Raw genomic sequence first — 14,855 nt, 5'->3', positions numbered from 1 at the left:
TTTGGGTTACCGATGCCTCATCGGATTCAACTTCAACATCCAATTCTTCGTCTAATTCATCCTCGGTAGCATTGGCCCTGAACCGGAAGCCTGCCAGAAATAGAAAAACCCAAAGTTATGGTTACGAAATGCCACGTCGAAGTGAAAGTGATAGAACTTCCAATGAAAACTTGATACTTACCGTTGTCCGCCGTAAGAACCGACGAAAAAACTAGCAAAGACCAATAGTTTCTTCATCGGAAGTAACTGTTCTGCTACTTGAATCACTGAGTTTATTCACAAAATTTACACTTTATTTATTCACTGGAAAAGACACTTACATCCGCTAGCGCAAACCGGGATAATATGAGGTAGCCAAATCCAACTTGCGCTGATGCGTCCGCTTAGCCGATCGAGCTTTTCTACCAAATGCTGCACGGCTGGACGTTTTGCGATGAAAACGTCAGTAAACGTGCCAACCCAGGCTCTACCTAAAAGGATCTGTTTGATGTGAACTTTCCGGTTTGAATCCGAAACGTTTCCACTGAAATCTGTATACTACGCGAGAGTAATCTGTACCAAAAAACAACTTTGACGGATTTAATGGACACCCCAAAATTTCACTATTACGAATAAGAGAGCAAAGAAATACGCAACAAAAACATTCGATTGGCTTGTACTAAATTGGCTGCGCACTGTACTAAACACTTTTAGTACATTTGCAGGATGGCTCATTTGCCGGATAACTATTATATAGAGGATAATAGTTATCCGGCAAATGAGCCATCCTGCAAATGTACTAAAAGTGTTTAGAACAGTGTGCAGCCAATTTAGTACAAGCCAATCGAATGTTTTGGTTGCGTATTGCTTTGCTCTCTTATTCGTAATAGTGAAATTTTGGGGTGTCCATTAAATCCGTCAAAGTTGTTTTTCGGTACAGATTACTCTCGCGTAGTATACAGATTTCAGTGGAAACGTTTCGGATTCAATCCGGAAAGTTCACATCAAACAGATCCTTTTAGGTAGAGCCTGGGTTGGCACGTTTACTGACGTTTTCATCGCAAAACGTCCAGCCGTGCAGCTCGATCGGCTAAGCGGATTTGGCTACCTCATATTATCACGGTTTGCGCTAGCGGATGTAAGTGTCTTTTCCAGTGAATAAATAAAGTGTAAATTTTGTGAATAAACTCAGTGATTCAAGTAGCAGAACAGTTACTTCCGATGAAGAAACTATTGTTCTTTGCTTTGCTGGTTTTTTCGGCGGTTCTCCTTACGGCGGACAACGGTAAGTTTCAATTCATTAGAAGTTCTATCACTTTCACTTCGACGTGGCATTTCGTAACCATAACTTTGGGTTTTTCTATTTCTGGCAGGCTTCCGGTTCAGGGCCAATGCTACCGAGGATGAATTAGACGAGGAATTGGATGTGGAAGTTGAATCCGATGAGGCATCGGTAACCCAAAACGAGGAACCGAAAACAGATGAGGAACCAGAAACGACGAAATCGCCAGATGCTTCTATTTACAAGGCCTCTCTATGTTATGTTACTGGAACTCAACTGGAATTGCCTGCCGGAAATCCTGTCGAATTCCTCGTTGGATTCGCCAATAAGGGAAGTGAAGATATCATAGTAGAAAGAATCGAAGCTTTCTTCCGGTATCCCATGGATTTCAGCTACTTCATTCAAAACTTTTCGGCTATTGCCTACAACTGAGACATTAAACCGGGTCGTTTGTCGTTTGCCGGTCGGCCATTCGGATTGAACATTGCGCTCAACTACCGTGACGCCAGCGGAAATCAGTTTTCCGAAGACGTCTTCAATGAAACCGTTTCGATTATCGAAATCGATGAGGGTCTGGATGGGGAAACGTTCTTCCTGTACGTGTTCCTGGCGGCTGTTGTAGTTTTGTTGCTGGTGCTCGGCCAACAATTCCTGGATCGTATGGCAAGCGTAAACGCTCCCCAGCTGCCCGTGGAAACCGGAACCACAAGTACCAAGGATGTGGACTATGAATGGATTCCACAAGAAACACTCAAGAGGATTCGTAAGTTTTTCTTGTATTTTTTTTCTTATAGAAACTAGACTTTCTTTCTGGAACATATTTCGATAACCAACTTCAAAATCTTCAATGAACGAAAATTGGAAGTCCTAATACTTAATTGTACTAGCCCACTAACGAAAGTGGTTTGTTTCTTCCAGAAAATTCTCCCAAGGGCGACAAAGTGTCCCCGAAGCAAAGCCCACGACAGCGGAAGGCAAAGCGAGCTGACAGTGCCGATGATTGAATCAACGACTTGGAGAACTCATTGCTTTGAGAAGAGTAGCTATCGTTAACAAAGCATAAAACAGAGACACAAATATGTAGAATGCCCATCACCATCATCAACACAAAAAGCACAATCGGCGTGGAACGATAATTCTGGCATTATTTTCCGGAAAGTCGTTTGACCGAATAGTTAGTTGGCATAACAAATTATAATGAAAAAAATTTGTATTATGCGAAAGGTCACATTATGCTAGATAACCGTTACGTGAAATAACCCTAAAGTCAAAACGGGACGAGCCAGATTATTTCCATTGGCAAACATGAGTGATGAGTCCGGTGCGTGACTGCACTCGTTTTTGTGAAGGACATTTATGAACGATTTAGTCAAAATGAGTTGAAAACATCGGAAACTTCCTATTAGAAACATCCACATAAAACAACGTTGTAGTTTATTTTTGTTGTCATAACGTACCAATTGTCGCAATTTGCAATCATTTTGTTAAGGAAGATTTTTTTGATCTTTATAATCAGAACAAACATGATTTTTGTACTGGTAGGAATGAATCGGAGTTCCGACGCAGCAATCGATTGCAGCAGGAAATTGAGCGGTTCGATGATAGAAGCGCATGAATGGATAGAAATGAGATGCGATTATAGAAATGATCCGGTAAGTAAAATATTCCGATTTGAGGTTCAGCAAGAATAAAATTGTTGTATGTTTCCCTATTGTAGAAAGCTTATCCAATGGATCTCGACTTCTAAGGTCTATCGCACTAGTTTGCCTTGGGTTACCTTATCACCTACACCTTGAAGACGATGCTCTCACTTAGCTGTTTGTGGTAGAAGGATGCAAACGAATAGAAGAGACGATATTGAATCCGGATGAAATCGTCAAATCCGCTCGCTGTTGAACTAAAGATGTAGCCATGCTTGGTGTCAAAATCAAGTAGAAGCCATTGTATGCCAAATATTTACTAGAAGAAATTCATCAGATAATCGACGGCGGAGAGTATCCCGTACAATCAACAGCAGAACAAGAAGAAGAAGAGAGTATCCCAATGGACACATGTCTGTCACTGGGGATGTTTGGCCATCTCTCAGTCGATCTTATGGGTTCCAGTTTTGATAGTAAGCGATGATATTTCAAATCCAGCTCGAAATCGAGTAGAGGCAAAGTCTCTTGAGCACCACCACCGGACAAACATTCGGAACATACGACTGGAAGTGCGGAATATAATATGAAATTGAAATTCTTCGATACAAAAATTTACAAATAAAATAAATGTGTTAAATAAGTGTGTTTGTCTGTTTTTTTTTCGGAAAACAAAGTTTAATAAGCTTAAAATACCAAAAAGTGAGCTCGCTATGGTTTTCAATATTTTTATTGTTGTTTGACGATATGCTGTATTGCCATTATTTGATTATTTGATCATTGGATAAAGATAACACGTATGACCAACTCGTTACGGAAAGAGTTAAAAAGGCAATAAAAATGGAATGGTAACTGTACTTACTTCCCTGTATCGTTGAAGGATGAATCATCCTTCGGGATGAAAATCCAGAGAAAAATTAAAAGAATTCCCTGTTTCGTAAGGCTATAGTTTGGATAAGGACTAGTAGAGAGGTGCCACCGGTTACAGTTACGTTGCTTCTAAAATTTATAATGACCTACGTTTGAATGGTCGGTGGCATCATCATCATTTTGATTTTTGAAATCAAGAAAATCATGTAAATTAAACTCGCACCCTTTTCCTTTCCCAAAAGTAGTTTTGATGCTAATAGTTGAGACGCCGCAAGTCTCCTGCTAACAAAGTATAAAGAAATTGATAAAATTGGCACACACATCCTTTAGAAGTGCACGACTTTAATAAACCTATTTGGGAAAAAAGTTATATATAATAAGTATATTAATAAAAAAAGAAATATTCTAGGATTCGGCTTGTTTTGTTCGTTGTTTTTTTAACATATTTAATGCCTTTTTTATAGAGATAAACAAGTTATTTCATAAAACGCATAAATAGGTAATACATTGTCCAGCTTTTTTAAGTCACACACATAAGTCACAAGTATTTTTTTTGCAATATATTTATTTATTTATTTATTTTTTTAATTTCTTTATTCGAAACGGCTTATACCTTGAGGCTTCAAGGAGCCAAACTCGTTTTGTATGTTCACAATTGTTTGCTTAGGTCTACAACACTATTTTTTTTTTTATCAATATAGGGATTCACTTCACGTAATTTTCCATCCGGCGAAATTTTCATTTTCGAGTAAGTACAACCACTGGTACAACTTTATTTATGGTAGGGTTCAACAACCTCAATTATACGACAATAGATAAGTACAATTGGTCAGCAGTAGGTGTTGGGTGACACTTGGCTTGAAGCTTGAAGTGTCCGGGAAAGCTGAAAAAAATTAAGTCTTATTTTTATTTTCCGAAAAAAAAAATCTATATAGATATATAAAAATGAATGTTTGTCTGTCTGTCTGATTGTTCTCTATAGACTAGAAAACTACTGTTCCGATCAACGTGAAATTGGGTGTATGAGAGTATTCGGGGTAGGAGATGGTTTCAACAATACTTTCAAATCAGGAAGGGCTTCCATACAAAATTAACATAAAATATGGAACACCCATACAATTTTTAAGCATATTCCATAAAATTTTGTGGCAAATCAAATTTTTGCAGCATGAATCTATTTGTTGTCTTGTTGGACAAATTTTGACATATTCTGATGATTCATTGTATTGAAACCCCTTTGCCACTGTTAAAATGAGGGAGCTCCCATATACATTCAATATAATAGGTGATAGAATCCCATTAATTTTCAAACTATTTCCACCAAATTTGGCACACATCAAACTTTATAGTTTAAACATCATAAGGCGTTTCCCTGTATTTAAAAGGGACTTCTATACAAATTAATCAAACATATGAAAAAAATCCTTATATAAATTTCAATCCTTATATAAATTTCAGGATATTTTCATTAAAATTCGATGCAAATAAATTTTCTCATTCCGGAGATCGTACAAAATCAGATTCCGGAAGTTAAATTGAATTATTTGGTACAAAAATTAAAATCAACATTCCTATTTACCAGAAACGAAAATTCAGATTTAACTAAAAAACTGACTAAATCGTGTTTCAACTGTCAAGACAGCAACCGTTTTGCAGAAAATCTTCTGTGGAAAGGGAATGTAGTCAGAAGCGCTCTTGATGATTTTCAATCATTTTTGTTAACAATGAGCGTTACTATTTTAAAGGGTAATTTTATACGAGACATTTCCTTCTTCCTTGTTTGCAGCCGATCGAAAAAATTTACAGTATCGTTCATAATTGTATAGAAATTGGAAGCACGCGCACTGTCACTCCGACTTTGAACATCCATAAATTTTCACTCTGATGATATTTCTTGATCAAATTTTCTGCGTAAGATAGATCAACTATCACGCTATTTTAAAATTTGTGCGGCCTGAGATACAGTAGTTCTACAAAAATCGGACGTTTTGGACTTTCGCCATTCAAATTGCAATATCTCAGGAAATACGCAACATTTTTTACTGAAATTTTGCAGGGTGGTTGTTGGAATATTGAGTAAGCATTGAGTTTCTGAGATATTGCAATTTGAATGGCAAAAGTCCAAAAAGTCCGATTTTTGTAGAACTACTATATCTCAGGCCAAACAAACTTTAGAAAGCTCAAATTTTGTGATATAATAGTGTGATAGTTGATCAATCTTACAGAGTAAAAAGTTATGGATGTTCAAAGTCGAAATGACAGTGCGCGTGCTTCCAATTTCTATACAATTATTAACGGTACTGTAGTTCGGAATGCGGATGCTCAGCACTGGTGAAAAAAAAATGACTCTAAGAAACTTCGGACTGCTCACCCTAACTTTCTAGATTTAGACTGGTGCTTTAAAAAGGCGGCTTGGTAGCTCGCGTACACTCATGCGGATGACTCGACGTTTGCCTCCGTCATCCTTGCTGTGCCGCCGATTCCATTTTCTCGCGAACCTGCAGTGAATGTTGGAGGTTTTTGACTTTAGACTAAAATTTATGTTTTCGTTAGAACTTACCTCGAACTTCTGCCCTATCAAAGTTCCTCCTGATTGAAATACCTTGACCAAAGTCTTTTGGACGCGTCAGTGCGATCGAATTGGGAAGGCAAAGCCGACTGTTGAGGAATCCTGGGAGATTTTTTGTGGTGAACAAAAAGGTCTGGCATCCGCATCCTACGAATTTATTGTGGTCACACATTATCGTCCAGCGCATGACGGAAGTGAGTAAACGGGGCGGCGAACAATGTTAGATCCAACAACGTCGACGTTTAATTGAAGGAGTTCATAAAATCTAGAAATTTCCGTCGACTGTTGATGAATCGTTAATCCTGTCCTGCTAACAGGACAACAGAAGCCGATTCCGCCGCTGGAAAAGTTAGAAAAAAAAATGTTAGTAACATCCCTTTAACTTGAATTTCTTAAATTTTAAAGCATAACAAATCAGCTACTAACCTGATCTGAAGTTGATCTGTTCTTCCCGCTGCCTAAGGGCCATTTTTCGCCTTAGCTACAGCCGCTGCTTCTGAAAAAGGTTCGACCGGGACGAATCCAATCGATTGATTTGAGTTGAATCAGATTTCTCGATTTTTGATGTAATTGAGGAAAGTTTTCTGCCAGGCGATGCAGGATGACACAGATCTGTACTAAAAAGATCATAACAAAGCTCTCACGCTAACACTGGCTTGACGTATGATTGAACATTTTAAACTTATATTTTTGCATTATATTATGGCGCCGGATAGCTAAATTCATGCCATCCTGCAAATGTTCCAAAATAATTTAGTACAGATCCATGCCATCCTGCAACCGAACGGTGCCATTCTCAAGGGATGTCTATACATAGGCTGCGTTCTCTGCAGGATGGCATGGATCTGTACTAAATAATTTTTCGTTTTCCGTCGTTTGTTTTGATTTTGATATTCATCTTGCTTTCGGTAATGCCTGTGCGGCGAATTCGGTTAAAATTTTAGAAAATCATTTGCTCAACGCTAATTTTCGTCGGGACAGAAGTGTGGAGTGCATTTAGGTCTCGGTCACAGGAAGAATTACGGAAAGATTTAGATACCCGAATGTTTTGTATTGTGTGATTGTTTGCCGGTTCGAAATTCGTTGGGGTATCGTTTTAGTTAAACATGAATCCGTCGGAAGTGATGTTGTAAGTTTACTCGAACGTCCATTGATCGTTTTTTCCGGGATTTTGCTAGTGATATAAGATAATTGTCGCGAATTGCTTCGGTTCGGCTCATGATGACCGGTGAATATTACCCCCCTGGAAGAGTGATCAATAGATGGTTTGCTGAAGAAGCAATTCTACAAGTCGCAAGAGGGGCAAGCGAGAGCGGAAGTGGGAAAAGCCTTGTACTTGTTGCAGGATAATCCGGATGCGTTGTCCAAGTGCAGTTAACATCCCAGCCTCAGGTCTCTCAGCCTACAAGGTTTGGTAATGCAGACAATGATGGCTTCGAATGGTGAAACTTACCAGGGGCTTCGGTTGGAGCACTGCAATTTCTAGCTAGAACGTTGTCTATGGGGAAAACAATTTTTGCTATAATATTAGCTACATGGAGGATGCCCAGCACGGGCTTTCATACGCTTGATGGACCTGCTTCGAAATTGTTTTGAAGTTGATTGGGCGGAACCTCAGCATATGATCCCGATTAACTGGCGACCGGCGGGTGATTGTTTTTTCGATCGAGAGAAAATGCTTGGCTGCAAAGTGTTCCATTGGCGTTGGCTTCAGTTAACATTTTAAGGTAATGTAACATTTTCAACGATCATATTTGTTGTTTAAAAGTAAAATTAAAAACTAACTTAGTAAATCTTATAAATTTTTACTCCGTTGATTAGCAGTAAACTGTTCGGGAAAGTAAGGCACCTTAAGTAGCTGCTCGTTTGAATCAGCTCTTTTAGTTTTGGCTGCTACAATAAAAATGTGCCTGGACTCGTGAGATGCTGCTACCCACTAATCTGATCTAATCGAATCGTTTTCGAGAATACAGAATTAAACTTGAATATCATTTTTCGACAACTTTCTATAGCTTCAACTTTTCTCTTCCGATCGCAAGCGAAAATCAGTCTTTGCCCTTTTTCAGCCACTGTCACTTACGTCCGTCCAGGGAGGTCAGCTGAAGGGATTTTCGAATCTGTGCTCACTGGTTTTAACATTTCCCCGACCCTGTTTCCTAGACAGATTTACCAATTGCCTCAATCTCTATGTCTGCGAGTATAGCCACAGGTCGCCGAAACAGTCCACAGGAAGTGCGAACCACCGCCTGTGGAACACGGCCGTCTTTTCCAACGATGACTTCAGCTACTTGTCCACGGACCCATCCGTTGCTGTTTTGATCATCCGTGATATACACTAAACCGCCTGGCTTCAGCGTTCACGTTCAACGACGGCATATATTCCTTTAGCCACCGCTTCCATAGTTCATCGGCGATGCACTGGAACCTCTGGTAAGTGCTTCGAAGTGCCTCTGCCAGACTTGTTAGCGCTATGCAAAGATCCTTCAGTTCGGTGACCATGCCACGCAAAAAATGGTTCGGCGTAAGCGCCTCAGCAATAACGGTTTTAGTGTGTTTCATCGCTCATTCGGTGTTCCGCATTCAGGTTTCCATAGTCGTCTTGACCGTTCGTACCATCCGCTCCCATATACCCCCCATATGGGGTGCAAAAGGTGGATTGAAGCGTTAGTGAACACGATAGCGCAGTCTGTTCCGATTCGACGAATCTGCTCTTGAAGTTCCTTTCAGGTTGGCCGTTGTCAAAGAAGATAACAATATGAGGGCCTCTGCGCAGCACGAATCTCCGAATTGCCGTGATACACGAATCACAACTTGTGTGTGTGTGCCACTTCCAGGTGCACTGCACGGACCGCCAGGCGCGTGAAAAGTTCAATCCACCGTTTCTCGACACGACATCCCACGATTACTTCAAACGGTCCAAAATAGTCGACTCCCACATGACTGAAGCGGCTCAGGAAAGGCGTGCGATACGTGCGGTCGGCTCCTTTTTACTTTGCACCATTGGCAATTATCCATCGACCGCTACACACAGCTCCTCAGCTTAGGGATATAAAAGCGTTGCCGAACTTCGTTAAACGTGGTCTCCCGGTTAGCGTGTGCAAAACGCCGATGATAATCAGCTAGCAGTAGACTAGTGATTTCGTGGGCGCTTGGTAGGATGATGGAGAATTTCGTATCGTATGGAATGAATTCTGCAGATTTTGTCCTGCCGTTCATTCGCAACACGTCACAATCGTCCAGGAACGGCCTACGATGATAGATGACACTGTGTTTCTCGATCGGAAGACGTCACGGATCACCAATCTCTTCAATCGTTCGGTGGCGTCCGGAATAACCTCGACAGTTGGAGATAAATCTGTAAACGCAACAGATCCCAACAGACTCACATCGATGATAGGTTCGTTCGTCTTGAAAGTGTGGGACATGTGGCACACTCGAAGCTCGATTGTGGTGTTTGGTATTGGTGTTTTCTGCGTCGGCCACCTCTCTTCTGGTTGCTGGAGAAACTCCCGTTGAACCAGGTGCAGTCGTGGCAATCAAGACATCGTTTGCTACTTCTGCGGGGAATCTGGTTATCGAAAACGAGATTGTGCGGCGTGGCTCAAAACTAAGAAGAACGGCACGCACAAAAATCGAGCGAAGTTGTTTTCCGAGGCAACTACCTAAGGGTCCGGCGCCGATTGACCGACGCATAGGGCTGAGATAAAAGATCTCCACTGCTGGCGATCCGGAGCCAGCGTCTTCACTTGCTGCCAGCTAAGGTTCTCGTCAACTGTGCGGATTTCAGTGGCTAGACTTCGCCGCCACGAGCTTCTAGGCCTGCCTCTTCTTCGATGCCCATCTGGATTCCAGTCAAGCGCCTCTCTGCAAATCTCGTTTTCACCTCTTCGCAGTGTGTGCCCAATCCATTTCACTTACGTTCCCGAATCTCGATTTCTAGCGCCTTTTGATGACACCGGCGATGAAGTTCAACGTTTGAGATCCAGTTGCCAGGCCACCAAGCGCGGATGATGTTCCGCATGATGTTTCGGAGACTCGCAAACAAAAATCGGGCTTTTCTGATCCGGGTTTCGATGTCCTTCTTGGTACCACCATCAGGCGTAATCTGGCTACCAAGATACTGGAAGCACTCCACTGTCTCAACCTGTTGTCCAGTTATCACGAAATTGGAACGATTTTCTGTATTGACTTCCATCGACTTGGTCTTTCCGACATTGATTTTGAGACTTCCATTTTTGCCGCCTGTGGACCCGACACGACAGCAGATAACGTCGTACGGAGGATGTAACAATTAAATATTATACTTGGTTTATTCTGTGCTTAAGCCAATTCGGAATAAATCTAGAGTTTGTTTTGATTAGGTCGTAAGAACCAATGTAAACAAAATTGCGTTATTGGCTGCAAACGATTGATAAACATGTATTCTATGTTCGGTGAAAACTTGATTTTAATTGATTAATTGATAAATTTAAGAAAATGCTTTAAATTTTGGACATATAATAGCTTTCATTTTTCTGAGTGCATTTTGGTTTTTTGCGACTTTTTGCGTCACCCTGCATTGCCGTGCATGCAAAACGACGCAAAATATCAATTCGATAAGTTGGTTTTTGCGTCGTTGTGCATTCGTCGTGAATAGTGCTGTAAATTATTACGAAAGTTTACGTAAAAAATGCAACATATTGAGAATAACTGTCTACGGGAGTGATTCGAGTTGTAGGGTGAGTACAATAAGATTTACTTTAGACCGTGCTGGAAAAAAGTTTTTGTTTTCATTACAGAGTCAGCCGGAATATCTGAAAATGATGAATACCATTCCGAAAACCTTGGACAGTCACGAGTGGGGACCAGAACAAACGTGTGATATCCTAGGTGACCAAGGTGATTGAAAGTCCTATTAAGTAACAACTCAGGATGCTCTTGGGCGATAAGTTTCGCATGCAGTTCGATCAGACTGTGGTGTTTATACATTTCCTTAAGTAACTGAGAACAATTAAGCGGATTTTTAGGTTAGTGAAACAAGCTTTTGCAATAACACTTATCGTTTGGTAAAACGCGGTATGCGCCAAATCGAAAATGCTTTAGGTCGTAAGTACGTTTTCACTATCGAAGACTTAACTTACAGGAAATTTAAGTACATCGGAATGCTTTCCGCCCATTCTTATGTTGGATTTCAATTTCTCAGACGAATTCAGCCAACATTCACAAAGTGAGATTTTAAAACTTGTTTCGTAATTTCAATAGCGATTTTCTCAAAACACGTCAGGTGGTTCATACGACCTAATCAAAACAAACTCTAGAAATGTTCAAAACATTGCAAATCATAATCGACGCAAATTACTCTTAGTGCAGTAAATTGACCTTTATCGACGACGTAGTTTGTATGTGTTTTGAATTCCAGCTTACGGTCGAGTATTACGCCCAAATCATTGATGTGGTCCACCCGCGCAATGGACTCATCTCCTAAGAAGTACTCCGCGCAAAAAGGCTGCCGTCTTCGTGAGAAACTGATGACTGCACATTTACTGCGATTCAAAGGCAGGCAGTTGATGTCGCACCACTTTGCGAAAAGATTAAACTGGTTTTGCAGAAAATCAATGTCGTCCTGACCGTTTATGGCGTAGAACAGTTTAAGATCGTCAGCATAACAAAGTTTCGGGCCGTTAAGGAGTGTGAGCACATCGTTAAAATAGATTAAGAAGATAATCGGTCCTAAGTGACTACCTTGGGGCACACCAGAGGAAGCAGAGAACTGGCTGGAGAGAGTGTCTCCAGTGCGAACCGTCAATTTACGTCCAGTTAAGTAACTGCGGAACCAGCCAAGTAAAGGTCCGCAAAATCCTAAGCGCCCAAGCTTACCAATGGTGATATCGTGGTTCACCTTATCAAACGCTGCTGACAAATCGGTATAAATGGCGTCAGTTTGAGACTTAGCAGCAAAACTTTCGTGTACATAGGAGGTGAATGTCAACAGGTTAGTTGTCGTAGAGCGTTTGGGCATAAAACCGTGCTGATCGATTGAAAAATTATGCTTACAGTACGAGAAAATCGGATCCATGACGACTAATTCGAATAGTTTGGAGATTGCACATAAAGCAGAAATTCCTCTATAGTTGTTGATATCTCTTCGGTCCCCCTTTTTATGGACTGGAAACATGTAGGCTTCCTTCCACAGTGAAGGGTAGGTGGCGCTGTCAAGACAAGCTTGGAAGATGAGTCTTACAGGTGTCAGTAAAACAGGAATAAATCGTTTTAAAAAGGTAGATGGTATGCCGTCCGGGCCAGTAGAGAGGGAATTTTTGAGCTTTGCCGCTGCTTTAGATATGACCGCATCCTCAACAACAATCGTGCTCATGCTGAAGCCGAGTGGTGAAACATTCCTAACAGCTTTCTCCACGTGTTCTCGGGATGTTGAAGCAGTAGCAAAGGTACTCGAGAATTTTTGAGCAAAGAGAGCACATATTCCGCCTTCAGAGTTCGCAGTGTTGCCATCCAGAAACATTTGAGTTGGAATACCAGGTTCATTCCGCTGACTTTTAACATGCTTCCAGAACGATTTTGGGTTGGCCTTGAGGTTACGTTGTACTCGAAAAAGATAATTTTGGTAACAACGCTTACTAGCTTTTTTATAAGCGGAGTTCAGTCTACGATATACATCCTTAGTTTGGGAGAATTTGAGCTTATGGTAATTTCTAAGAGCACATCTCTTCGCCGTCTTCAGTCGACGCAGTTCCTTCGTAAACCAAGGAGTCCGCGAATTCCCGGAAGTCGTTCGCTTTGGCACGTGGCGGTCGATAACGTAATTTAAGATATGCGAAAAGGTTTCGGCCGCAGCATTGGGATTCAATAGATTGAGTTCAGATTCCCAGTCGATGGTGACCAGGATATGGGAGATAGCATCGAAATCCGCTTTCTTGAAGTCGAGATAGAAGGGTGCTGATTTTTCGACAGAAGCATGCAATCCGGTGACCTCGAGCGAAACCATTAGAGCTGGATGATGCTGAACTGCCTTAACGAACGGAGCAGGAGCCGATTCAATGGTCGGAACGCGAGACCCATCGCTAGCAAAGCAGAGATCCAACATACGGCCGTTTTCGTTAGTAACTCTGTTAATTTGACGCAAGGTTGCCGTACTCAGGGAGTCTAGTATGATGTTTGAAGGCGCCGAGAATGTAGACCGCACAGGATCCGGGTACAAAAAGCTACCATGGTTGGAGCACCACTTCAAACCGGGCATATTGAAGTCACCAATGACGAGAATATCGTCTTCGGGGGCGCAGAGAGAACTCACTTTCGATATGCAGCGAGAAAGAGACTCCGCCAGGGCGACATCTCGTGTGCGATCAGGGGGCAGGTACAGCACGCATACGTAGAGTTTTCGGTTGCCAAGATCGATGCGGGTCCACACAAGTTCCAAGTCGTGCCAGGAGTCATCGTCAATAAGCAGTGCATGGAAATTGGATTTAACAGCAATTAAAACTCCACCCCCAGTGTTCTTCTTGCTATTACGGGGACTGCGGTCACAACGAAAAACAACGTAATCTGGTCCAAATATCTGACTCGAGATAGTACGGTCGTTCAGCCATGTTTCCGTGAAAGCGACAACGTCGTAGCAGGAACAAGAGCTGGCGAGCAGATAATCTGCTATACAGGAGTTTAAACCCCCGACATTCTGGTAGTACATGGTGAGTGAATCATAAGATTCCATCGCAGACCTAGAGCCTCGAACGCTGGAAGGGGAGGAACCATCAGGCGGAGGAAAACGGTAAGGAGGGCCATACTTGCCTGAGCTCACAGGCTGGAGAACCCCTATGCCACAGACGAACTCAGGGCCAGGACGACTGATGACGTTGACGGGAAACAGCGCGACTGAGTCGAAGGGAATAGGGGTCTCCGTTGGACCTGATACGTTGCGTCCCGGTGATGAAAGCCCTATGTTTGTTGAGTTAGCGAGCGTAGCGTGTTGATAGGCGTCAATGGTTGAAGCAGAGCTACCCGAGGACCGTTGTAGGGATCTGACAATTGGTAGAAATTCTTCACGCGAGGGAATGGATCTTGAGTTCGAAAGGTACTTGCCTGTAGAGGCGATCTGGGGAGCCTCGTCACCACAGACGAACTCAGGGCCGGGACGACTGATGCCGCTGGCTGGAAACGGCGCGACTGAGTCGAAGGGCTCGGAGGTCCCCAAAAGGCCAAGCTCGGTGCGTCCCGGTGATGTAATCCAAGTCGAAGTGGCTGGTCGAATCGTAGCAAATTGACCGTCGGAATGAAATTGCGTAGCATGTTGATAGGCGTCGATGGTAGAAACAGAGCTACCCAAGGACCGTTGTAGGGATCTGACAATTGGTAGAAATTCATCACGCGAGAGATTGGTTCTTGAATTCGAAAGGTACTTGCCTGTAGAGGCGATCTGGGGAGCCTCGTCACCACAGACGAACTCAGGGCCGGGACGACTGAAGACGCTGGCTGGAAACGGCGCGACTGAGTCGAAGGGCTCAGAGGTCCCCAAAAGGCCAAGCTC

At 42.3% G+C, this 14,855-nt stretch overlaps 1 protein-coding gene, 1 long non-coding RNA gene and 1 pseudogene across 2 annotated transcripts; 1 reads left to right on the top strand and 2 right to left on the bottom strand.

The window, feature by feature from the left end:
• The first annotated feature begins 751 nt into the window (after positions 1 to 751).
• On the top strand, positions 752 to 3,542 carry LOC129761017 (translocon-associated protein subunit alpha-like; annotated as a pseudogene).
• Positions 3,543 to 4,417: 875 nt separating this feature from the next.
• LOC129761018 (uncharacterized) lies at positions 4,418 to 7,165 on the bottom strand. Its single transcript, XR_008740424.1, has 5 exons — positions 7,151 to 7,165; positions 6,764 to 7,069; positions 6,329 to 6,677; positions 6,140 to 6,266; positions 4,418 to 4,651 (listed from the first exon to the last, which is right to left on the bottom strand). It is a non-coding gene; the product is annotated as an uncharacterized LOC129761018 (long non-coding RNA).
• A 5,232-nt stretch (positions 7,166 to 12,397) lies between these two features.
• On the bottom strand, positions 12,398 to 14,018 carry LOC129761015 (uncharacterized). The gene is made up of 2 exons (XM_055758719.1): positions 12,608 to 14,018; positions 12,398 to 12,552 (listed from the first exon to the last, which is right to left on the bottom strand). Exons 1-2 carry the CDS (start codon positions 14,016 to 14,018, stop codon positions 12,398 to 12,400), a joined length of 1,566 nt encoding a protein of 521 aa, XP_055614694.1.
• Between the last annotated feature and the right edge of the window lie 837 nt (positions 14,019 to 14,855).

This window comes from Uranotaenia lowii, unplaced genomic scaffold (genome assembly GCF_029784155.1).
Source record: "Uranotaenia lowii strain MFRU-FL unplaced genomic scaffold, ASM2978415v1 HiC_scaffold_969, whole genome shotgun sequence".
Lineage (NCBI taxonomy): Eukaryota > Metazoa > Arthropoda > Insecta > Diptera > Culicidae > Uranotaenia > Uranotaenia lowii.
The sequence above is the reverse complement of the archived record's forward strand: the minus strand, read 5'-3'. Positions and strand labels throughout refer to the sequence as shown.

Coding starts and splice junctions, on each gene's coding strand:
- LOC129761015 (XM_055758719.1), bottom strand. CDS start 14,018: ATGTACTACCAGAATGTCGGGGGTTTAAACTCCTGTATAGCAGATTAT. Junction 12,553..12,607: donor CCTCTCTACTGGCCCGGACG/GCATACCATCTA, acceptor GACACCTGTAAG/ACTCATCTTCCAAGCTTGTC.